The 24,354-nt window shown below is 49.8% G+C and overlaps 1 protein-coding gene across 8 annotated transcripts in view; it reads left to right on the forward strand.

Moving 5' to 3' along the window:
- Window positions 1–24,354, forward strand: part of MICALL2 (MICAL like 2) — a 48,040-nt gene that overhangs the window by 5,716 nt on the left and 17,970 nt on the right. For 6 of the 8 annotated variants that reach the window (XM_075104915.1, XM_075104916.1, XM_075104917.1 and 3 more), the window contains exons 2-17: window positions 782–830; window positions 4,479–4,620; window positions 7,104–7,264; window positions 7,944–8,065; window positions 8,457–9,125; window positions 9,316–9,491; window positions 10,322–10,397; window positions 10,715–10,830; window positions 11,346–11,495; window positions 14,293–14,348; window positions 14,853–14,976; window positions 15,576–15,666; window positions 15,996–16,069; window positions 16,413–16,527; window positions 17,494–17,540; window positions 17,632–22,428. In XM_075104915.1, coding sequence (XP_074961016.1) covers window positions 782–830; window positions 4,479–4,620; window positions 7,104–7,264; window positions 7,944–8,065; window positions 8,457–9,125; window positions 9,316–9,491; window positions 10,322–10,397; window positions 10,715–10,830; window positions 11,346–11,495; window positions 14,293–14,348; window positions 14,853–14,976; window positions 15,576–15,666; window positions 15,996–16,069; window positions 16,413–16,527; window positions 17,494–17,540; window positions 17,632–17,729 — 2,266 coding nt within the window. In that variant the 3' untranslated portion in view covers window positions 17,730–22,428. The remainder of the gene's footprint in view (window positions 1–781; window positions 831–4,478; window positions 4,621–7,103; window positions 7,265–7,943; window positions 8,066–8,456; window positions 9,126–9,315; window positions 9,492–10,321; window positions 10,398–10,714; window positions 10,831–11,345; window positions 11,496–14,292; window positions 14,349–14,852; window positions 14,977–15,575; window positions 15,667–15,995; window positions 16,070–16,412; window positions 16,528–17,493; window positions 17,541–17,631; window positions 22,429–24,354) is intronic. The other 2 variants (XM_075104912.1, XM_075104913.1) reach the window with 2 other exon arrangements.

The following is a 24,354-nucleotide window of genomic DNA, read 5'->3' on the forward strand; positions in this document are numbered from 1 at the left end:
GGTGTTATCAGCCACAGTATTGTGTTGTAGGTAGAGGTATTTCCTGGGAAGAGGTATTTCCCAGGCAGATTCCTGGTGCTGGTTTTGTGGAGCTCTGCCAGAGAAGAAAAGAGGATTTGAAACTAGAACCTGTGTGCTGGTAGAATCAGCAGCTTCTGAGATCAGAGGATACAGGTGCGTCAGAGAAGTGTGTGATACATGCAGCGCCTGAGGTATCCACACCTCCTTGGGGCTGTGAGATCTCTCTGTTTGGAGACAACTTGCAAGATGGGAGAAGAGCATGGATGTATGGAAAGTAATTCCAGGAAAAGAGTGTTGCAAATCTGGCTGGCAGGCATCAGTGTATCTTTTCAAGGTGGGAGAGGAGCAAGGCTTTTTTTGGGGGAAAAAGCCATCCCATGAGTTAGAGGTTGCTCCGGGTTGTCTCAGCAAAATCCATGGATCTGCATGGGATGTTTTGGCATCAGCACGTCCTGTCTGCAGGAGGCTGTGGGAGTCAGCCCTGCAAGGGTAGATGTGCCAAAAATGTGTTGTGCTGCCTGTGGGCAGATGGCTGTACCTGCTGGGTCTCCTGCACGTCTCTGTCCTGGGAGGTTCAGCAGGTCTGTGACTCTGTGGTGGATCTGCCACACTGCTCCCTCTGGAGGGTCTCTGGGAAGGCAGGGTGGGGGGAGGTGATCTGGCCCCCAAACCAGTGAGGCTCAGAGAGGTTCAAGGAGCTGGAAGGGAAGCAGCTTGCTCTACATCACCAACCTGAGTTTTTTTTCTTTCTATATTTCAGAAACTTCAATGCCCTCAGTAAAGAAAATGTGTACGAGAACAACAAGTTGGTAAGTGAGTTTTAATGTTGTACTTTTGGTCTAATCTATGACCTGGCACCTTGCTTATGTGGTTTAGTGACAGAAACCCTGCAGATACAGTGTGCCAAGTGTGCTGTATTCAAATCCTTTGCCTTATTCTGCATGCAGCCAACTTTCTGATTTGAACAGCAATGTCCAGGCTTGTTAGCTGCTTGAAAGCACCCTCAGACAGCTCACACTTTGCTGGCTGCACAGCAATGCCTGTGTCCAGTGTGTCCTGTGGCAGCAGGAACTTGGACAGAGATGCTCGTGGTCAAGACATGGGCATGGACATGTTGAGTACGTGATGCTCCTGAGGAATGGAGCAGGAGCTGGGAGACAGCTGCTGTGAGAGGGGAAGTGTAGGGAATCTCCCCCCACTTCTGCTTGTTCCTGGTGCAGGATATGAAGGCTGCTGGAAGGTGGAGATGTCCTAAAACCTCGTCCTCCCTCGACACTTCACTCCAGGATGGGATTTGAGTTTGTTTTATTCTCTCCACAAAGAAAGTAGAAGTGGGGCAGGCCAAGCCCCTCCTGCACTGGATTCAAGCATGGGCTTAGTGCTGCAAGGAAGGATTTTTTCTTCCCTCTCTCCCTTGCAAAGAGAGAGGCAGCAGATTAAAATGCCTTTTTTTTTTTTCGCTTCACATCACTCCACACAGCTTCATGGCTGCTTGGCAGGAGCTTGGGATGTGAATGAACCATGACCATTTGCTCTTTTCTGGACAGGAGGAATGACATCCTCTGATGCAGTGAGCCGTCTGAGGTGGTCCTTGCCTCCAGGAGAGCTAAACTCACGCCCTGCCACTCCTTAGCTTCTGCTCCGCTTTGGCCCATGTTCACGGTGACTGTGACAGATCCCCCATCTCCTCAAGCTGGGGCTGCAGTATGTGAACAGTTATTCACATTCCCTGGGGTTCAGCCCTGTGTGTTCCTCTACTTTAGGTGAGGTTCAGACTGAGCATTTTGCCCATGAGGTTTGGTATTTGGCAGGCATCAGGGCCTCTCCGCCATGGACAGTCATCCCGCCAGAGTGCTGTGTGTGAAGCCCTGAGTGTTGCTCCTTCCCCAGATGGGCTGGTGGTGTCTGCTTTGTTGGGAGCTTTGGTTGTCTCTGGGAAATGAGCTGTATGAGCACTTTCCGCTGCTTTTATTAATGAAAGGCTTCTTTGTGCCTCTCATAAAAAGAGTTGCTCCCCTCCTTTGTTGCAGCCTACATTCCCCCCCTGCCTCCTCCCTCCATTTCTTACGTTTCTTTCTTTTGTCCTTTACTTTGGTCTCTCTTCCTTATTCCACCTGCTGTAGGATGACTTGTCTGTGTTGCCCTTTCACTGTTGGCATGCTGCTGCCTTGGCTCTGCCATGAGTGGGGTTGTGGACTCCTGTGGACTCCTGGGCTGGCCTCCCCCCTCAGGCTGCTTTCCATCCTAGCTCCTACACTTTCTTCCTCTGGCTGCCCTTGGGATACAAGTGGGTCTGATTTCTCCCAGCACTATTCCTCTGCTATTGTTCATATCCTCCTTGATGCCTCGCTATTCTATAACTTCTTTTGAGGGGCTGTATTATTTAACTAAAAAAATACTGTTTGGGCTGCAATTTGGTATATAAGGTCTTCTGCTGAGGAAGAATGTGTCACTTCTCAAGTGCCAATAAAAGCAACCCCAAACCCCAGAAAAATTTCAGCTGGTGGGATTTTTTTTTCCCTAAAGATTTCAAAAATATATAAAGATGAGAAAGGTTTCTAGAGACCTTGGATCCAGTTCTTTCAGTTCTAATGGATGACGGTGTGGTGTAACTGATACAGCAGTAGCCTGTGTCAGAGGAAAGCCGTGCCTGGCCAGCTCACATGGCCTTGAGCATATCACTTTGCCTCCTCTATGCAGAATGGGAGCAGTGTCATTTACCTCTTCATAAAGCACTTGGAGCTGCACTGATGAAAAATGTTATGCAAAAATAGCATGCTGCCTCTTTCAAGGCCAGCCTGAGCAGGCAGGTACAGGAGAGGGGCAACTGGGCCATGTTAGGTGGTGATCTTGTTGAATCTCTAGGCAAGAGCAGTTCCCAGGAACACGAGGATGCTGTACGCACAGGGAGTGCTACATCCTAATACTGCTGTCTGTATTGCTTATCTGGTTCTGGCCAAACCAGATGTGCGTGCACAGAACATCCTTCTCTTTGCGGTCCAGGCAGCCCCTCGCAGTTGTTCTGTAGCTGCTGCGCTGGTCTCACCTATGGCACCATCTGGCAGGAGGCGGCACGGCCTGCGTTCCCACTCGACTGCACACCGGGAATGTCCAGCAACAAAACCTCAGTGGTCGGACCAGTTGTGCAGCCAGTGCAATGGGGAACACTCCAAAGAATATATTAAGTACTAGGTTACAAGGCAGGAGAGTGCCAGGCTGGCCTGGCAGCTGGGTTGATGCAGCCAGAGGTAACTGGCTGAGTGTGTGCTTAATGGCAGCTCAGTTACATTTTTACTGGGATACCCAATGGAAAAAAATGGTAATTATCTTGCTAAAAAATAATGGCTGTTTGTTTCTCCTAAGCAGGAATAGTTGGCTTGTACACCAACACTGTTGTGTGTCTGTGCCAGAGGTCAGATGCGGAGGGTTTTAATATGTTTGAGTCTTTCTTTAACTGTTTCGCTGTGGCGTTCAGCATTAGCCTTCCTTGTGCCTCCGCTCCTGCAAGTGCTGTTTTCCTTTGCTGTGTTGGCATTTTGAAGGGGGTGCTCTAAAGGGGGAGGGAAAGGATTTTTTCCTATAAGCCGGGAAGCAAGAGAGCTGGAGAAAGTCCCTAGTAAAAGCCCTACACCAAGTTGAGCAAGGGCAAAGTTGCTTCATGGATGTTGCATTTTTTTGCCCTCCAGTAAAGGCTCTTGTTCAGAGGCAAAAGAAAATAGCTTTTCCCTCCTTTACCTGACTTTGATCCTGCAGTTTCAAAGCAGAAGAGACAACAAAGAGGAATATTTGCCCCAAATATATGTTAGGCAGCATAGAAATGGTTAAGCTGGAAGGGAACTAGGTATCAGGAATTCTTCTGCATTATTCCTCTCTTCCCTCTCTCTAGTCTGGGAGAGAGCTCCCTCCTGCAGCCCGAAATCTCCCCTTTTTCAGATGGGGAAAAGCAGACAGTAGGCAGGAAGCATTAACATTTGCACAGCACTTGGAGATAGAAAGCTGCCTGCAAACACCTACAAAAGCACCGTTAATTGGGGAGTGCTCCAGGTTGGGCTGGAAGCCTGGAAGCGAGTCTGCCAGCCTGGCTGACACATCCTCTTCTGCCAGGCCTTGCTCTCTGCAGCTGTGCATATCCAGATAGAGGCAGGCTTGAGGAAGAGCAGGGGAAACCCAGGTGAGTTCCTGTGCAGTGAGCTACGGCCAGCTTGCCAGGCCAGATTTTTGGCTCCCTGCCTGAATTTCTCAACACGATGGCTGGAAGCCATGACTCCGTTGGTTCCTGTAACGGCCGTATGATGTAGGAGTTAAACTGGTACAGCTGTTCCCCAATAGAGTTATTATTCTAGTGGGGCTGTTTGCAGTGGAGTTTCTTACTTCTGATGAGGAGCAACTCTGCTGCCTGGGCTGGACAAGACACCTTTTTCACCTTTTTTTTTTCTTTTTTTTTTTCCTTTCTTTAGGCATTTCGAGTGGCAGAGGAGGAGCTAGGGATCCCAGCCTTGCTGGATGCAGAAGATATGGTTGCTCTGAGGGTACCAGACAGGCTGAGCATCCTCACCTATGTTTCACAGTATTATAACTACTTCCATGGACGGTCTCCTAGTAAGTACCATATTCTCTGGAGGGGTGGGAAAGATCAGGGCTTAGTTTTATACTTTCCCTTTCCTCCTAACAAGCTTGAAAAAGCAAAATAAACTGCACAGAGGCCCTTTGGTACCAGAACTATTTCAATGGAGGATCTGAACTCTTTACGCATTGACCTGCAGTAGCACCAGTGCTTTTGGAAGGGCACAGGGCCATGCCTTTTCTTTAAAACTTGTGCCTTAAAATTTAATACACAGTCTAAAATTTCTTACGTTCAGCGAGACAGAAGCAGTGAAGGTTCTCCTCCATGGTCCCCACTTCAGCTTTCCTTTCTCGAGCAACTCAGTCCCTGCTCCAGTCCTTGCCACACCAGAGGGATGGTGAGAACACACAGTCTGACAAGGCTGAGCTTGTCTGCGAGGCTGTGCCAATGTAACAGCATCCATGGTAGGCCTTGTACAGCACAGCAGTACTGACATAAGGAAGTAGAAGAAAATGACGCCCTAAACTGACATAATTGCAATAGCAATTCTTTCAAACATAAAACAGTCCACAGAGCTGCCAAGGCATTATATTCACGTACAGGAGAGTTTATCTGGGCTCACAGGAGCATTATTGTAGACTTGGTTTATATTTGGCTTTAAGCTCATACAAAATGAAATAATACGATAAACCAATTTCACAGGTTCCTCCAGAGGAAACTTTAGAAAGTGGGACATGAATGACTTAACTGGTTAAGGTGAATCTAGATGGAGAAGCCAAATATGTATTGAAAATGTCCTACATCTTAGAAAGCTCTGAGAGTGAATTGTGTTTTCTGCCTTTAACATCTAAACTCTTCCCCCTTCTCCACCTCTTTACACATTTAAGCATGCGTTATCTCTCCCTCTACAACCTCTTCCCCTGCTCCCCTTCATTTTTTATTTCTTGTTTTAAAACCATTCTGACTGAAGTTAAACAAATTCCATCATGTTTGTGCCAAGTGGTGGGAATCTGGGGCAGTCTGGGGTCTTTATCCCCTCCCCCCCAGCATCTTGCCTACCGCGTTATCAAGCACAGCACATTTTTATATTCTCTAGTGTCCCACAAAACGCTCTGGTTGCATTCCTGTTGCTGGGGTGAGTGTGTGTCTGAAAATGAGCCCAGCTGGGAACGTGCCCTCTGACACCAAGCAGATTCTGAATACCATAGTCGTGCCCGTCAAATGGGCTCCATCAGGACTATGAAATTAGCAGGACACAGGAGGCCAGAGAGGGACAATGGCCAATATTTTACTGAGGCCAGGCGTTTACAGAAGAGCAGAGCTGAAACCACCCATCTTTGTGCTGGACTTTGGGAACTCGATAAATGGCACAAATGGGAAGTGAGGGGGCAGCCCAAGTCTAAACCATTTGCTGGGTCAGCTGTCACCAGCCCACTGGTCGCTGTGGTGAGAGAGCCCTGGGTGTTTATTTGGATAGCTAGCTTTCTTGAGAGAAGACTGCCGGGAACTGGGCTTCCTCTCTGCTCCCTATACCCTGCCCAGACTCCCTCTGTATTTACTTAGAAAGGGTATAATCTTTTTTCAGACAGGTGGTCATTTAATTGGTCACTCTTAAAGCAAATCTGTGGTTCAGATATCCCACATGGAACGCAGAGACATCTCGTTCAGAATATGAAGTAGTGCAAAAATAGTATCCCTGTGAGACAGACAGATGAGGGGTCTCATCTGTAAAAATTGTGCATGAAGCCTTATTTCCCAGGGAAGTCTCCCTGCATCATTCTTTGCTTGGCTGAAGTGTGCTGCGGATTCTCTTTTATCCACTTCTTGTGAATTTAGAGGGTTTCTCACCTGCAAAGAAAAGAGGATTGGACATTTGTAGGCTTCTTGTGGCAAGCCCTGTTGGTTTCTGCATCAGCACCATCATGGCACCTCCATGTCTCTGTCGTCAAATTACCCTTTTTTAGTGGTCATTTCTGCATTCGACAAGCCTGTTTGCTCCATGAGAGTCCTAGCTGGGATGTGGGCTGGACACCCACAGCAGTGAAGGTTCGGGGTGTGTAGGAAGTCTGGAGCACAGCAACTTGAATGAAGCAAACCCTCCACACTTCAGTTCTTTAGCTGTAATACCTAACAGCAGTGCCTCTTTCAGTGGTGATCAACTTCAATTCCAGGCAAACTGTGGGCCAGGTAAAAACTGAAGGTCTTGTTCACACCATTGACCGATGGTGTTTTGTCGTTTTCCACTTTTTTCAGTCCCCTCCATGGAATTCTCTGAGAAGAAAAAAAATTCAGCAATTTCAGCTACCTGATGATTCCAGCAGATGTTGGTAAAATTCACTTGTCGACTTTTGTCCCTCACTGCACTACAGAACTGATTGTGAAGGAAGTGTGTGTCCCCTTGTATGCTTTGCATGTTATCCATCAGACACCTCTGGATCTTCTTATGTTATAAATGGCTCCTAAGCTCATGGGTTTTCCTTATGTTAGTTTAAAATCTTCCCATTTTCCTTTCTTCCAGTTGGAGGCATGGCTGGAATCAAGCGTCCTTCCTCTGAACCTCAGGAGCAGCCTCTTGGGAAGAAAGCTGTTTCAGAGCCTCCTAAACCAGTGTCACAAAAGCTGCCTCCTGCCCACCCACCAGCCAGAGCTAAGCCAAAAGAAACCTCCCCAGTCATCATGGTAAGAAACGTATTTTGGGGTTCCCTTTAAACCTTAAACCTGTTCAGTGAGCTGGAAAGTATTATGCTAGTTCAAGGCTCCTAGTGGTAGGGATTTAGCCTCTAAATTTTATGCTCACTATAGGGGATTTAATCCAGAGGTCTGGTTACTGACAGATTCAGGTGGGAGTCATTGGAAAGCCATCAGTCACCTGGTATTTATCTAGTGGTGAATAAGACATGGATGTCTTAGGACATGGCCATGCTGTTTCTAGCTCTTGGGGATGGAGATTCTTAACAGAATGTATTATTTGTGCTAGAAAACATTGACTAAAATCTTGGAAACAGTTTCAAAGCAGAGTAGGGACAAAAACAGGGTGGAAGAAAGGAAGCTCCTCTCTCAAAAGGGTAAGGACCTTTCCCAGCTAATTCAAATCAGAGACCTTTGCACTTCATTTTCCCACAGATGGACAAAACACCCTGGTCCTCTGGCTTTGTGGGAACAAGTCCCCTTTACTCTATCCTCCTGAGGGCTGTTCACTTTCTATGAATACGGGGTTTCTGGGAGCAGGATTTTGCTGGATATCACTTCCCTGTCCTAGACAACTGGCTGTGCACGTCAAACTCTCACCTCCCTGGGAGATTCGTAGCTGTATGCAGCGCCCCAGTGCTGCCTGCTCACCCACTGCATTTCCCCACAGAAAGGGGTCCTGGCAGAGAGTGGGAACATCCCTAGCAGCAGCTGCGCTATCTGTGGAAACCATGTGCACCTGGTGCAGCGCTACTTGGTCGATGGGAAGCTCTATCACAGGAACTGCTTCAGGTACAGCTCTTTGAAGTGGAGACACAGGCCTGTGGGTTGCAGAGGGGCAGCCTCGTTCCTTTGGGACTGGAGGGAGCGTGGTGTGAGGCACTCAAGGTGATGGAGGGCATTTTTGTCAGAGTGGAGGCAGCCTTGGGCCTGCTCTTGACCTGTGCATAGGGGAAACTCTTTGCACAGGTCTGTTTTCATCCACACCTTTACTACTTCAGGCTGTGCTATCAGCCGCTCTTGTTTTACTGCCTGAGGAATATGCACATAGGATCTGCTCACTGCCAGTGTGGTACCTTCACCCTCCCTGTGCTGATGGTGGAATTGTGCCTGCACTGTCAGCTGTGTGTCAATGGCCTCCCAGGGCTCTGGAGGATGTTTTCTGAGACTTTTGTATCTACAGGTGCAGGCAGTGTTGGAACATGCTTCTTCCTGGAAGCTACAAAGCTGGGCCTGAGCCCGGTACGTTCATCTGTACCAGCCACCAGCAGCCAGACAATGTCCAGAGCTCTGGTCTCCACAGCATCGGGAACAAACCTGAGAGTACCCCAACCCCTACTGCTGCCAGGGCATTCCAGAAAGCAGCAGAACCCAAGAAACCAGAGCAGGTGTTGAAGAAACCCAGCCAGGAAGGCCTTGCTAATTCAACCAAGCCATCTGTTCCATCTTCTGGTAGCTCTGGCTTCAAAAGTGTAAATACTCCATGGTCCTCTTCAGCTGTAAATAAATCAGATGACTGCAAAGGTACCTCACTGGGAAATAAAACAGATCACCGTGGAGGTACCCCATCAGGGCCGCTTTGGACAACCTCCACAACAAAAACACGTCAAGCCCGAGAAAATTTTTTTCAATCATTAGAGTCCTCCAGCAATAAAACCTCTGACACTAAAAAACAAATCCCTTCTCACGGCCCCAGTAAAACTGCCTCTGGCAGAACCACTACTGAGGTCAGTCCAGTGAATACTGAGAAGGATCAGGCACGTAACCATATTATACAGGCTCTGTCTGGATCAAACACCTCTCCAAAGAGGTCAGGACTCAGTTCCACTGGCTCCTCAGCATCCTCCAGCAGGTAAGTACAACTTCTCTTTTCCTTTTTACTCCCAAGATGATCCTTGGGATAACTTGGAGACGTCCTTGCATCTTTCTTCCCTTTTTCCTGACTGCTTTTGTGGCTGAGATGTAAAGACATATAGAGGGACTCGTCCAAGTCTTTGGAAGAGGCCAATAAAAAAGTCTCACTAGGTTGTTCTTTTTTGCAGTGGCAAGTTTCCTCCCACCAGTTCTCAGTGGCAGAGCTCAGCCCCAAAAGCACAGCCCAGCAAAACAGGGTACACAGCCCTAAAACAGGAAAAGATTACAGACCCTCTGCCCAAGAGCCAGGCTGCCAGCAAACCTGTTGACTCTGTGCACAAGCCAGAGTCACAAGGCATCAAAGGTGAGGATGACTGATTCACGCACAGCTCTGCATGGGCACATCATGCCAACTTTATGCCTTTGTCTTGGACCAGTACAATGAGTATGTCAGTGACTCCTCTGCTTTCTGTTTGTACCAACACATAAGGGTTTTCTGAGTTCTGGGGCTCAATACACCTCCATTTGTCCCTGTGCAATTGCTCCCTCTAGCATGGTGAGTTTTTCTTCTCTGAGGATTTCCAGGTATTTGAAGTTGTACTAGCTGTCATCAAGTATTGGGATTATGGTGGGTTTCAGAGGCTTAGGTAGACTTTCCCAGATGGGATACTTTGCCAGAACTTCAGGATGATTTCGTGACTGCAGCTGGGGCTTACCCAGCCTTCTGATCTGTTTGGAACCAAGCTTCCACCAGGTGACTGAGTGGTGGGGTGAGGAATGATATTCTGGGGATACCCAGTGTCTCAGCCACTTCCAGATGGCCTGTCTTTTTTTGGGCCAGAAGTAGTATCTGTCTGCAGCTTGCTGTGAGCTTGTGGGTGTTTTCTTTCCTTCTCTGCTTTCTGCCCCATCCTTTGGTCTCTGAGATCTGAGCTGTTTGTGTTACATTGCTGTCAAACATGTAGGGTTTAAAGCATTTGAGCCAAAAGGGGCAAAATGCCACCAAGGTTATTTACTACCTATTGTATATGAATCTGTCCTGTTAAACTTGTTGAACTGGTGCTGCTTTGCTGCAGTAACATCATAGCATCTACCCCAGTGCATGGCTTATCTCCTAAAGTCCTCCTGAGACACAAATCTGACTTGTTTGTTGTTGTTGGATCTGATGTTATCTTGGTATGTCCCTTCCCTTAGGATGCATGAATGTTGGTGAAGACAAGCCTGAGAGCCCAGCAGAGTGGAGATCTCTGTTGAAGCCTGTAGCCAGCAAGTGAGTGTCTTGGAGCCAATGGGTCTTTGTGACAAGTGAGTGGGGATGTCCGTGTCTACAGCTGTGTTTGTTGCTGCAGGTCTGTGTGCACATAGGAGGAAAGACCTCCTGTGTTTTAATGATTTTGTTTTCAACAATTTGATGGAAGAGGCAAAGGCTTTCATTTCTGGGGAGGGAAAGCATATTTCAAATTGCTGGACCCTGATTAGAAAAGTGTGGCCATCCCAGATGGAGATCCAGCCCAGGATGTCCAGAACACTTCTGTGGACTATTCTGCAAGAGGGATAGTTTCCTACCTTTGTCTTTCTTCTTCACAGAGACCAGGGTGGCTCTAAGAAACCTGCTGATAACTCCCAGGTGGGAACAGGGAGCCCAGCACACAAGGAGACAAAGCCAAGTCCATTAGTTGTCCCATCAGCAAAGCAGGACTCCGGTATGAAGGATATAAGCTTTGCCTTCATTTTGCTAGTCAGGCAGGGGACAGGCATTAGTGCTGCAAGGCACATGTAAGGAACACGGTGGTGGAGATTGTGCCTTGTATTTGGGGCTTTTTGCTCTCTGCACCTACTTTGGCCCTGTGGTGCCTTTATTAGGAGAGCCGTCCTTCCCCAAAGAGAAGGACTCAGTCTTCACAGGGCGCCCTTCTGTTGCGAGACAGCTGGCAAGATTTCACTTACCCTCTCTTGCATAAATGTGTAATGTTGAGAAATCTTGTTGATGATTCCCAAACATTTATTCTTCTCCTCCACTCTTCTCTCATACTCTGGCCTTGTAATTGGTGGTTTCTCCCTGTTTCCTTTGGGCTTGTGTCCCTTGCTGTCATGAAAATAGGAGGACTAGAAATGAAGGTGGCTAGTGGTGAGTGCCAGAGATGCTGGGCAATAAAGGGATTTTTGAGATGAGGGTTGAAATTTCTTACCCAAAACCTGTCTGTGCTTCTTAATCCAGCTTCATCTGGTGGATTCATGAAGAAGAAGTTGATCCCCAGCTCGGATCTTATCAGGAGCTGTCAGAATTCAAACCAAGGCTGGGAAGACCCTGGGGGCCCTGCCAAGAAGGAGGAAGAGGACAACCAGTTGAAGAAAAGCACTACCACATGTAAGGTCTCTTCTCCCTGCTTAAAGGCACTCTCTCCTCTGCACTGCCAAGGGACAGTCTGAGTTGTCAGTATGGGAGATGTGTCCCCAAGTTTTCTCTGGCTAAGCCTGTGGCTGTAGTCATGGGGGGAAAAAAAAAAATCTATGTTGTTACTTTTTATTAGCCCGCTTAGCCTAAGCAGGAGCCAGCCAGGCCAGAGAATTCAGTGGGAAAAAATTAAAATAGGGATTTTTTTCAAGGTCACTGCCCTGTCATTCTTCAGTCTCAAAACAATGAAGAGGACCACCTCCTGATTCAGGGAACTGGGATCTAGCTGATGTCTCTGTTCTGCTCCAGCTCAGTGGCTTTGGGAAATGAAAGGAATGCAGAGAACTGTCCACCAGAGACTCCAGCTGGCAGGACCCACAGCAGCAGCAGCCAAGGCTGCTGCTTCTTGGACTTTCAAAGATGTCCTGACCAGTTCTGACCAGTTTGTCCATACCCTTAATGCAGTTTCTTACTCCTGTCTGTTCAACGACAGCTTTACTGGGTACCTCTGCTCCTTTGCCCAGTTGTTCTTGCTCCTACATATCCCACCACAATGCAAATTAAATTTTCTGGAACTAACCTGATGTTTGCTGCTGTCCTGTTTGCTTAGCTTGTTTGTTCTCCCCTTTCCTTAACCCCTCTGGCTCTGTCTTATCTGTTTGGACTAGAAGGTCCTCACGGCGGGGCTCAGCCCTGACTCTGATGTTTGTCTCGGAGCAAGCGGGATGGGTCCTGATGGCTCAGTGGCCTCGTGCTTTAGCATTTGTTAGCTGGTTCCAGCGTTGTCCTTAGCCTGCACCTCTGACAGCTACGAAGCATTCAAACTCCAGTTGTGTTGTCTATTTTAAAAGTTAAGCACGCCTCTACTGCCATCATTTTCTCAAAACTTTCCATCTCCTTTTTCCTCAGACTCAGCCACAAGGTTCAGCATTACATCTTTCCCAGGAAGCAAGCTGTTAAGATAAGGGAGGCTGGTTTTATATCTGTCTTTCTAAAGTTTAATGATTGCTGTTGGGGAGTGCCCGCTGTGGGCAACTTTCCCAGTAGTCTCCCTGCGTTTTTCACATGGTGCAACTCTGACATCTGAAAGGTTGTTCTCCTGCTGCTGTTACTTGGCAGCCTGTGGATTAAGGACAGACTTGTTGCTCTTCTGTATAGGTCTTTATCTCAGCACTCAGAGAGACACTGTGAACAGTCAGCTACCATGACTGCCCTTAATCCTGTGTGTCTTGCATGGGGCTGTGAATGGTGAGCATTTCTGTAGATCATTCGTTTTCTTTGGCATAGGTAATGTTTTCTGTTGAGAAAGGAGGCTCCAAGGTTTTCTTGCCAACTGTCCTATTTCCAGTTTGCAGGCAAGCAACCAACCCATCCTGTGCCTGTCAAGACAGAACTTGAGGATATTGGGGGATATCAGCCACTGAGCTGGCCAGGAGCCTGTCGTTTTACTAGCTGTTCCCTCCAGTGACCTTGGTCTTCTCATGATCAGTGGTGCAGCTTTCTGCCTTGGTTGGAGGTGCTGCAGAGATCACTCAGAAGGACCCTGGAGATGCAGGGCTGAGCTGGGAGAGGGAGGTGTTGCTCAGACAGTAGCAGCAGACTGCTCGTGGCAGGCCAGGTCCCTCTTGGAGGAACCTCTAAGTGTGAGTTGCAGGTAGTGTACAGGGCAACAAACCAGCAGCATCCAAAGGGAAGAGTGCCCTGACAGAGGCCAGCAGTGCAGGGACAACACAGCTAAATGCCACATCCAACATCATCTCCTTTTGCACTTTTCCTAGGAAATGCAATAGAGCAAGGACTGGGCAATTCAAGAGCTGTCCTTGAGCTCTTCCTCGAATCAGCACCAGACACTCTCAGAGGGCTCCTCTAGTCTGTCTGTCCTGTCTTTCTCCTTGTGTGTGCTGAGCCTGCACCACTGCTGCCTTTCTTACAGCCCTGCTCTTTTGATACTAGAGTTTTCCTTCCTTCTCACATCATCCACGTACGCCTCTGTTCTCTCTCTGTGGTAATTATCCAGCCCAACCCCTCGGGTATCCGAATACCTCACACTCTTCTGTAGTTATCCTTGCAGCACAGTTGGGCAGAGGAAGCTGAGGCACAGTGGAACAAATACACATTGCTTAAGGATTGTTTTTAATAGGTGTCCAGGGCCTAAATAATGCTGTGTAGTGGGGCCTAAGGGACTTCTCACCTAGGAAGTGTGTTGGGGAAGGAATTGAACGTTAGTTTCCTGAGACCTGTGCTGAAGTCCCCTAGACCATCTTTGTTTCATCAGTATTTACAGATACCTCTTTGTAAAAGAGCACTAAAGGGGCATTTTTAAGTATACCTTGGTGTTTCCAGTGACAGTAACCCAGTATGTCTGTTCTATCCTTTGGAAGCTTAATAAGGGGTGGCTTTTACCACAATAAATATCTTTGAGTTTTAACAAGGTAATGAATGAACATGGAAGCCAATATTCTCGAGTGCAAGGGCCCAAGTCACACCTGAATTAGGTGACTACCTATGCCCTGGGGATGAAAGGAGCACCCTGTGACCAGAGGGTATCTGAGTGTCCAGTCACGAGGAGTAAATCAGGCCAAGCTGTTCCCTGTGGACACATCTCTCGCCTTAGTCAGGCATGACCATGCATGTGTGTCGTCAGTGCCCTCTGTTGGGTGGCAGGGACCTGTTGTGCTCTCTGGTGATGTAGGCACTGTCCCACACCACAAAATTATTTAAAGTTTGTTGTGGCATTCTTTGTTTGTGTTTTTTTTTTTCTCCCTTCTAGTTAAACCCTCTGTTCCAAAAAGCATCCAGAGCCCTGAAGCAGTGTCCCCAACTAAGGTATGGCTGGAAACCAGGTGTAAGGAGAATCAGCTGGGTTTGTTGGGTGTCCTGCTGGAATCCTTGCCCAAATATATCTCAGTTTGTCTTATTGGGAGGGTTTACTTGAATTCCTAGGGAAAGGGTGAAAGGGTCTGGGGCAGAGACAAGACAGAGAGACTGCTGGTTATCTCCCGGGCAGGGGGACAACAGAGGCTGGAAGAAGACAGAGCCAAACAAAATTCTGGTAGACATAGCCTTCCCCAACCAAGGTGGGGGGGAATGTCTGTGGACTAATGACTGTGGGTAGTTATCACTCACAGCAAATGTATCACAGCACTGTAACGTTGCAGTGGCCACCACTGTTGTGAGTGGCCAGCTCTGCGCCTCTGCTGACCTGACTCATTCAGGACATGGCTCTGCAGTTGGGCTTCTTATGTCATTTCCTATTTCTGTTGGGGTTGTGGCCTCAGCAGGCAGTCTGAGGGTGCTAAGCTGTATTTATTCCTACATTTGTTTTCTTAGATGCACCCAGACTACCTCCCTGAGGAGGAAATCCAGGAGAAGGTGCGTGACATCGAGAAGCAGCTGGATGAGCTGGAATTGAAAGGAGTGGATCTGGAGAAGCAACTGCGTGGCTGCGAGGGAGGTAAAGGAGACTGGGGGCCAGCTCTGTTATGGTGGGGAGGTGTGAGGCTCATGTCCTACCCCTGGGCATTCTTGACTCCATTTCTAGGAGCTAACGCTACACGTGTGACACCAGGTTGCCAAAGGTACCTGGTATAGCAAGATAAAGCCCTGGGAAATTTGAACCCTCTCTAGTTTCCTAAGCTATTGTTTGAACAAGGTCTTGTGTTTATTTGGCTGAAGATCAGGGAGTCTGGGGAGTGGAAGGTTGCTATTGATCTGGCTTTTGGATCCTAAGCCAGACTGGCCGTCATGGCTGGCTCCAGTTTCACAGGGCTTAGTGAGTTCGTTCAGAATGGCAGAGTTGGGCCAGCCACAAGGAAGATGAGCTGGGTGCCCTGTGGCACAGTGTATGTGAGCAGCTTCCTCGAACCTGCAGGGGGTGGTCTGCATCCTTTGCCTTGTACCCAGGAGTACCAAAGATGATCTGATTTCATTTGAAGTTGGCTATGGCTAATACAGGTAACGCTAGGCTCTCCCTCAAGTGATTGTGTGTTTGAGTCAAGGGGAATTGAACTGATGCAGCTTCTGGAGGTGTCTTGCCCTTTGTCTCCATTGCAGATGAGTCTGAGGATGCCCTCATGGTGGATTGGTTCAAACTGATCCATGAGAAACAGCTGCTGCTCAGACAGGAATCAGAGCTGATGTACAAGTAAGTACAACCAGAAATTCACCCATCTGCTTGTACACTTCACCTGTGAGCAGTAAGCAGGGAAGGATAGGGAGCATGGTAGCCCAAAAAATAGCTAATTGGTGGGATTAGGGAGGGCTTGAGACCATCTCTAGGAGAACTACCTGAGGTATTAACAGATGGGCCTTTGAGCACTGATGAGCACCTAGGGTCTGTGGTGAACTTGTGGGGAGGGAAACTTTACAGATGTGGTGGGCCGTGCAAAGATGAGCCTTTAACATGATATGGGAAGGGTCCAGCCCCTGGGGCATGGAGGGTCAGTAACTCATTACTTCCGTGGTTCTTTCCAGAATGAAACAGCAGAAGCTGGAGGAACAGCAGTGGAACATTGAGACGGAGCTGCGACACCTCATGAACAAGCCAGGTAAGGACCAGCTGCACTGCGAGTCCTGCTGGCCCCTGCTGTGTGGAGCCCTCCACTCTGTGCACCAGCCCAGGGATGTTCTTCAGGTCTGAATGGCACTGCCAGGGATGGCAGTTTCCCTGGGGGATCTCTCCTGACTGTACTGTTGAGCTGTCAGGTGCAGACTCCCTGTAACATCCAACCCACCTGTGCTTTCTGAGGGGATGTAAGATGTGCCCCTGAGCATGAGGGTAATAAAATTTGGGCCTGTGAGAGGGACTTGCTGGAGCAGGGTGGAGGCAGGAGCCCTGGCGGGGAGGTACTCACCAGTAGCTGTGAGATGGACTTCCCTTGTCTTGTGCAGAGGAACTGAAGACAACCAAAGAGAAGGAGCGCGAGAAGGAGCTCCTGCAGTCGTACCTAAACACAGTCAATGATCGGAATAATATTGTGGAGTGCCTGGATGAGGACAGACTCAGGTGAGGGCCCTCAGATGCTGGGAGATGAGCCACCACCAGGGATGATTTCCATTGTACTTTGCTGCCTGGGCAGTACGGGTAGATGAATGGCTGTAATCCAGACCTCTGCTCCATGAGAGGTGGGTGGTGACCTGTCACCAACCATCTTGTCCTAAATGCTGCTGCCATTGTTTGCTTGGCAGCTGTTAGGAACTGAGATCAGGACTGCAGCCATGTTCAGTGCTCTCTCAAGCTAATGCTTCTCTGAGGACAGCATCTGTGAATGTAGAAGGCAGGGGGAAGAGAGGGAGAGGCTGCTGGAGATGGGGAGGATAGAGGCAGCACAGGAGCTGCAGGAGGATGATGGGAACATGAAGCCAGGAATGTGTTCGTCTGCTGCAGCAAGTGAAAGAACAACTGTAGCTGAGAGTTGGATCCTCCCCAAGTTCAAAGCAAGACTGCTGTGTCAAGCAGTTGGATTTGTGCCTCCTGTTGCTGAGAGCAGCTTCCATTTCTTGACCTGAGGGCACCAAGGATTCTAGTAATGCCCAGGCTTTTCACTCTGGCCTTGCCCAGGCATGAGGACATAGCAGCGTGTTTGTCCCTGATGCAAGCACCTCTGCAGCACCCCAGGCTACTGGTGTCTCAACCTTTAATTCATCTCCTCAGGTGTGGTGTTGTCTCACAACTCAGTGAATTCAGATGATTCATAGGCCAGCTAGGGGAAGGGCCTCCCCGCCGCAGTGCTGGGCTGCCACAGTCTGGAAATCCCCATGCAGGCCCTTGCATTCAAGGGAACCGGGTGCGATTTGCAAATGTCTAGGACTCCTCTGTTTTTTTTTCCCTGCACCCTTCCTGGGGTACGCTGTGGAGGTCGGTCATTTCTGGCTAGGGGAACAAGAGTGTAGCCTTTAAATGTTTTTCGGTGTCTACCACCTTGTCATGAAACACAGCAAAGTTTTCTAATGCCATGCTGTTCCATTATAGAGAACAAGAGGAGGACCAGATGTTGGCAGACATGATCCAGAGGTTGGGTAAGAGCCCTTTCTACTCTTACAGAGCAGCACTGGGTGGCACTGGGGCTGTAGGTCTCAACCTGCTCAATGTCTGTTCATTCTTCTGCAGATGGATCTTTTGAGAGACAGGAGCCAGAGAAGAAGAAGAACAAGTTCCGCTTGTCCAAAATATGGAAGCAGAAAAATAAGAGTAAAGCGCAGGAGTGATGTTCCCCTGCCCAGTGGGCCAGAGAGGGACGTCAAAGGAATGTTTCTTCCTCACTGCTGCTTTCCTGGAGGAAAGTTGTGCAGGACTGTGATGAGGCTTCTCTGCTCTCTGACATGGAGACTGCAGGTTTGCGACTAAAGGGACTGTGAATCCCCTCTGGCCTTGACATGGGGCCCAATGACACCTCTCCCAGAAGATCGACTTTTAAGACTGTTTTTCTTCTTTGGATCTAGCTCAGGACTGGCTTCAGCCTCGTTGGCAGCTCAGGAGGGCAGAGCTCAATTTGCCCATCCACTGCTCAGGTCATGATAGTCCTGAATGCAGGAGCATGGCACTGCGTGTCACCTCACGGTGCCCCACTCATGTCAGCCAGTGCTGCACCAAGGACACTGTGCTGGTCTGCTAACAGGCAGCTCTTCCTCCCTCCCTCCCTGCATTTGGTGTGGCTCTTTGGCCAGGGTCAGAGACACAGGGATGTGCTTTGGGGCACAGGAGATCGAGGGCCTCTCCCTCATTATGCCCGTGCAAATTGGACCTGCGGGGTCTGCAGCCCGGGCAGGCAGAGAGCAGACCACCTCTGTATCTATGGGGTGGGATGTCCTAGACCCAGAGGGGTTTCAGCAATAGTGCTGTGTTTCCAGACCTTCTTTTGGGAGTTCCTGTAGGCTGGTTTCTCAAAGCCACGAGGGGTTGCTCACTGCTTCATTCCTTCTGTGGGGGAGATTTGTAGCTTCCTTACTTCTCTGACTTCAGAGTGAAGCAGGGTTTTCGTTGTTTGTGGCCCATCCTGCTGAAGATGAATAGAAGTCTTCTTTTAACATCCTGGTGCTAACTGAGAGCAGAAAGGAGTTAATGGGTTTGCCTCACCCGTGAGTCTTCTGCATGGGACTACTATTTCAATTCCTGAGGTTCTGTCCCTGGACAGCCAGCGCCCTCAAGGGTGCTGCAGTTCACCTTGGTGGGACCACGAAAGTAGGAGCAGGTCCTGGGCTCTTGGCAGTGAGTCTTTCCACTCTTCCCTCAGTCCAGAGTAACTGCAGCCAGATACCTGCCCTGTGTGCCAACATCATCTCTTCCCAGTCAACCCAGGGAGCAGGGGTGGAGACAGGCAGGGAAAGATCAGATTAATTCATGATGCTTCTAGCTCTGGTATGTGTGGACATCCCTCCTCCCTCCAAGCCAGATACTTTGAGGTTTCTCTGGGTCCTGTTCTCCCTTAGGGCCTGGGATTTTGCAGGGAAGAGGTTTGCTGCCCGCTGTGCCCGGTGGCAAAGCAGAAGCGATGCGTCCCTTACCCACGAGGTGGCAGTGGGACTCTCTGTCCCAGGCAGCCAGCCCTGGGCACTGCAGGGGTGTGCTCGGTGAGGTACCAGGTGCCGAGGAGGTTCCTGGTGCTCACAGTGTGTGCCACGTGCCTACATGTGGTGGGTCACCCCGAACCTGCATATGCTTTTGTCCAATAAAGAGTTCCTGGAGCAAATCCCAGAGTCCCAGCATGAGTCTGGATGCGGGTGACAGGGCGTGGGCTGCCCTGGTCGCTGCAAGTGATTCCAGCTCCTCTCTGGAAATGAGAGAGCCCGGAGCTGAGGGTGGTTGCAGGAATCTGGCATACCTGCGATGGAGAGGCTCCTTTGCCCAGAGCTTGCAGACCAATTGCAGGTCCTCAGAGAGCCGCAGAGCCAAGGGGGAGGTGCTGACCACCGGTGCTGGCGTGCTGTGCCTTGCCATCCCGGTGTGCTTGTTGGGAAGCAATAGCTTTCCCAGGGCTGTGAGTAAAGATGAGGGGAGGGAGGAGGGCCCCTCTTCCAGACGTGGACATTAGCAGCAAACCCCTAGAATTAAACTTGCCTTTGTGGGCTGCAAGCTGAGAGGGAGGGAGCTGAAACCACCTCTGCTGAAGGAGAGAAATACACTTCCTAACGGGCAGGTCCCCCTCCTACAGCTCTCCCAGGCTGTCGTTGTTGCTGGGCTTTCATCTTTTCAGGCTCAGATTGTCCAACCTCATGAAGTTTCATCTGTATGGATTTGGGGGTGGCATATCATCCAACCCTTCACTTGCCAGGAGGCATGGGGCAGTTTAACCGTTTCCCATCTTGAAGGCAAGCAGGAAATGGATCTGCGCAGGAAAGTGATCACAAAGGTGCTTAAACTACAACCCCCGGGGCCCTGCAGTGGCAATGAGTGCATGGTTTGACCTGCTGTAGGGTTTGCTTTTGTGAGAAGGCCAGCTGCTGCCAGAAAGCAGGCACTCACTACACCTGCTAGCTCCGTGCTTACCTGCCTCCAAGAAGAGATTCTGAAGGGAAAACTCTGCTGCTTCTCCCATCTGGAGTCGTCGGAGATGGTAACCGTGGCCTAGGGGATACAAGGCTCACCTGGAAATGCTATATAGGTTTAAAAGGTTTAAGTGATCTCCTGATAGAGAAATACTAAGAACAGGAGTGGAGACAGTTGGGGCCCCCAGCCTCCCTTGCTGCCCTGGGAGCAGGGAGTTACAGGCTGCTGTGAGGCTGGCTCCAAGACTGACCTCAACTATTTCTTCACCAAAGATGAACAGATAAATAGTGGATAAATGGATCCTGCCCAGAGACCCAAACTCTCGTCTGCACTGATGGAGCACTGTCTGGTCATGGACAGGGTCTACAAGTACCAAGCCTCGTCCAGCCTGCCCAGCCCCACAGCTCCTGCACACCCAGACAGCTGCTGGTTGTGAACGTGAGGACAACCCAGCTTGTTCTTCCTTCCTCTACCTTGAATTTGGGACTCACAGGATTTGCATTTCCACCACTCTCCTAATCCAAGGCTTGAAACAAGCCCTGGATGAACAAAACCATTGGCTAAGGTGGAGAAAGGGAATGGCTTTTTTCCAGCTGGCTGCTTTCAGCTGAGCCGATTCCCTCGCCTGACCCCCATTTGCTCGCCTGACCCACGTTGCTGCACAAGCAGCTTTGCTCGCCTCATGGAAGTGCTCCAGGATGCAAAGCAGGAGGATTTGGCCTTGGGACTGAGCAGGGAAGCATTGGGAAACCAGTTTTCAGCTGCCTCTCCATAGCAGTCACCCCTGAGTAATTAGGCAATCCAGGCACCCTCCTGTAACCGAACAGGAATCAAATTCCTTTCCCTTCTCCACGGGAAAGGAATGTTTGTGCTCTGCTCCAGCCCCATCAGACGCCAAGCCCTGAGGTCAGGTTAGCAGGGGGTTGACTGATACGTTACTCTGTGCATGTGGGTGTCTGCATTTCAGTGATGACTGAGAGCTTAATTACTCTTCTAGGTCAGCTGTTCCACTTCCAAAATGGTTTTAAGGGGTCTGAGCTTCCCGCTCATTTCCTGATGGCCTCCGGTCAGGTTCGTGGCCTCGCCAGCTCCTGGATACCTGGAGTGCCGCCGCTGCTTGCTTTGTAGCTGAAGAGGAGTGTGTGGGGCTGTACAGGGCCTGGAGGCTGCACCCCTGAGCCTCTGCCATTTAGGAGGCTCTTGGGAGTCCTTCTGCAGGCTTGGGGTGACGAGGAGGCTGCTGTCTGCTTCAGCACTTCAAGACTCGCAGATGAAGCTGTGATTAGGCAGCACGCATGTGTGTATGTCTCTCTCTTCTGCCGTTTTCTTTAATTACAATCTCGGAGGTAATTTCTGACGCATCATTAACAGTTCTGAGTAAACAAGGGGAATTCTCCAAATTATTCGCCATGAGCACAAAGGGAAATTGGCTTTCATCATCTCCCTCTTCATCCAAGGAAGCTGATCTGCAGTAGGCACAGGGAGGAAGGGAGCATCGTGGCTGCCCTCGGATGCCTCGAGTCAGCTTGAGACAGAGCAGCAACCTATCCAGCTTGTGCAGCTGACTGAGAGGCCAGCTCTGCCTGCAGCTTTTTGTCTCTACTGCTGAGCTAAGAGGCTGGGGCTCATCACAGTTGGGACTGTAGTTGCAAAGTGCCTCTTGCCTCTGAGAGCTTTGGGTGCTGTTTTTGAGTGTTCACCTCCCGTTTCCAGCTGGATGAAGCGGTGCCTGAGCTGCTCAGGAGACAGGACAGACCAAAAGCATCATCAAGGCTGTGTCTCAGCGTGAAAGGTGACAACCCAGTCCTTCGCTCTTGGGGTGAAGGGTGATGCCCAAGGCCAGCGTGGGGTTGGGAAGGGAAGGAAGGAGCACTGATATGGAGGGACTTGAGGCCTGGGAAAGTAGGTTTGGTCCAAAGCAAGAGCTCGGAGGGATGCTGGTGTGCTCTGTGAGAGCAGCAAGTACCTGGCAGCTGGGGTGAGAGGAAGTGGCTGGAGAGGACCTTTTTGCTGGGAGTCCATGGGAGGGCATTGCAGCTTAGTGCAGGGCTCGAGGGAAAGAGGCTTCATTGGAGGGATGGGACATGGAGCTCAGAGGAGGCAATTGCACCCGTTGGAGCACCCATACCCCTCCGCACCCCATGCGCTGCGCTGACAGCCCCTTCACCCACACTCCGGTACAGTGGCAGTGCGTCTGCGGTAGCAACCAAGGGAGCGAAGGTTATTTATATTCATGTTGCGGCTCTGCCAGCCGTGTCTCTGTTATCTGCCATGCATGAATATTATTTGAATACAGAGTTTGTCGTGACTATTCTTCCGCGTGAAACGAGGGATTTGCTGTGGGATGGGAGCCCTCCCTCCGGCTGTCAGTCAGGAGGGGTTTCCTTTTCCTGTCTCGTTGGAAGCCGCGTCCCCAGCAAGGTGAGACAGTGGACACTTTTTCTCTTGTTAATATCCATGTCTAATCTCCTCTCAGAGGGGCCCTTTGTCCTAGGCTGTAGCCAAGATGAGTAATTCAGGGATAGATGAGACGCTATAATTGGTTTGTGACAAATTAAAACATTTTTCCTTCGGAGCTGAGAGCAGGACTGTGGTCTGGAGCTGTCAAGCATCACAGGGGAGGGCGATTTTCGGAGTAAGCGTATTGCAAATTGGCTCCAGATACGCCTTGGAGTCTGAAATTAAACTCCAGCTCTCTCGGTTGGGGTTTTATTTTAGAGGGGGACAAAGGGAATGTGAGGGGAGGGACAGCCTGATCGATAAAGAGAATGTGACTTTTTTTTGCATCATGCAATGAACTGGGAACTGGAGCAAGCCATGGTGGGGGTGCTGGAGAGCACCCAGAGGCATGATGAGAGTGAGCAGGCCAACCGCCAAAGCCCACCATTGCCTGTGTTTCCTCCACCCTGCTCTCGATGGTTCCTCTATCACATCCCACCAAGGAAGGACCATGATGGAAAGTTGCAGCTCACACCATCCCTTCCCCTTGGTTGTGTGTGGGAGCCATATACAGAACCTCCTCAGGAGCTGCAGGCTGGTCTCGCCCTGTAATACTTGTTTTCCTGGGCTATGGAGAGTCCCTCACCTCTACCTGGAGAGCAGGGGACAAGCTAGAATTCAGGAACATAGAGGTGATCAGGACAGACGCTTTGATGAAGTACTTGGTTTGACCCCAAGGTGTTTATGAGCTGGTTTGGGGCAAAGGGATGGAGTTGGGAGGAAAAAACTTCCTGATGCGACTGCTTGGCACTGCTTAATGGAGACTGCTACAGCAGCGGCATCTCCACCTTGCGATGGAGATGGGTGGAGAATGAAGGAGTGCAGGAACAGCAGCCTTGGGAAGGATGTGGGTCTGTAAAGGGGGGTTGAAAGAGGCAAGAGGAGTTACCATGTGGGGTGGTTTGTGTGTAAAAGGCAGCGGGAAGGAAGCTCTGAGATGGGAAGAGTGGACAAAGTCCAGAAGACAGGGATGTTGGGGCTGGGCCTTGACAAACTGGTGGGGTGGAGACCACAGGCAGGTTCAATATGGGAATAGGTCAGGTGAGTGGAAATGAGACTTTGAATTGTGGCTCAAGATTTTCTGTCTGAATCCAGAGAAAAAGGAGGCCCAAGGAAGGGGTGCCATGAGTTTTCCGGGGGGTCTGTATCTTGAAGTGAAGGAGCAGATCTGGAAGAGAAACTTGTAGGTATCAAAACAGGGAAAGCACAAAGGCTGTCAGGGAGTTGGAAGATTTCAGACCCTGGAGGTGTCAGGTGGGGAAAGGAGGGGGATATCTGGGCATCTCCTAGATGTGAAGAGTATAACTAGCAGTCCAGGGTGGCAGGGTGATGGGGAGTTGGAGGTCTGGGAAGGAAAGATCACAGGATCTAGTTTAGCAATGGAAAGTGCATAGATGCAGCAAATCCTGAAAGGCAGGATCAGATGGTGAGCTGTGACTGGTGTCACTGGCATTAAGACGTTAGCTAATCCGGTTTAAGGGGATAAGCCCAAGAAAAACTGTGGAGACCTAAATTGGAGCTTGTCACTCTTCTGTGGAAAGCAGAAGTGTGGAGGAGGAGGATTTGCTGAATGAGCCCCTGGATGGTTGGTCAGAAACAGAGGGTGGCTGGAGGAGGGCTGTGAAGGTGAAGGTGGGAAAGAATGATGGGAGTCACCAAAAGCTGCATGGGGTGGAGAGACTGTTTGCTGTGCAAGGAGAGGCCATGAGACAGCCTCCATGAGAGGCGGCTGGGGAAGAAGATGACCTAGAGGATGTGGGAGGAGAATGGATGGGAGAAAGCAGGGAAAACCTGCTTAAACAGAGATGCCTGTAACTTAGTACGGTGAAGGGTTTGTCATATTTCAGA

This window comes from Phalacrocorax aristotelis, chromosome 10 (genome assembly GCF_949628215.1).
Source record: "Phalacrocorax aristotelis chromosome 10, bGulAri2.1, whole genome shotgun sequence".
Taxonomy (NCBI): domain Eukaryota; kingdom Metazoa; phylum Chordata; class Aves; order Suliformes; family Phalacrocoracidae; genus Phalacrocorax; species Phalacrocorax aristotelis.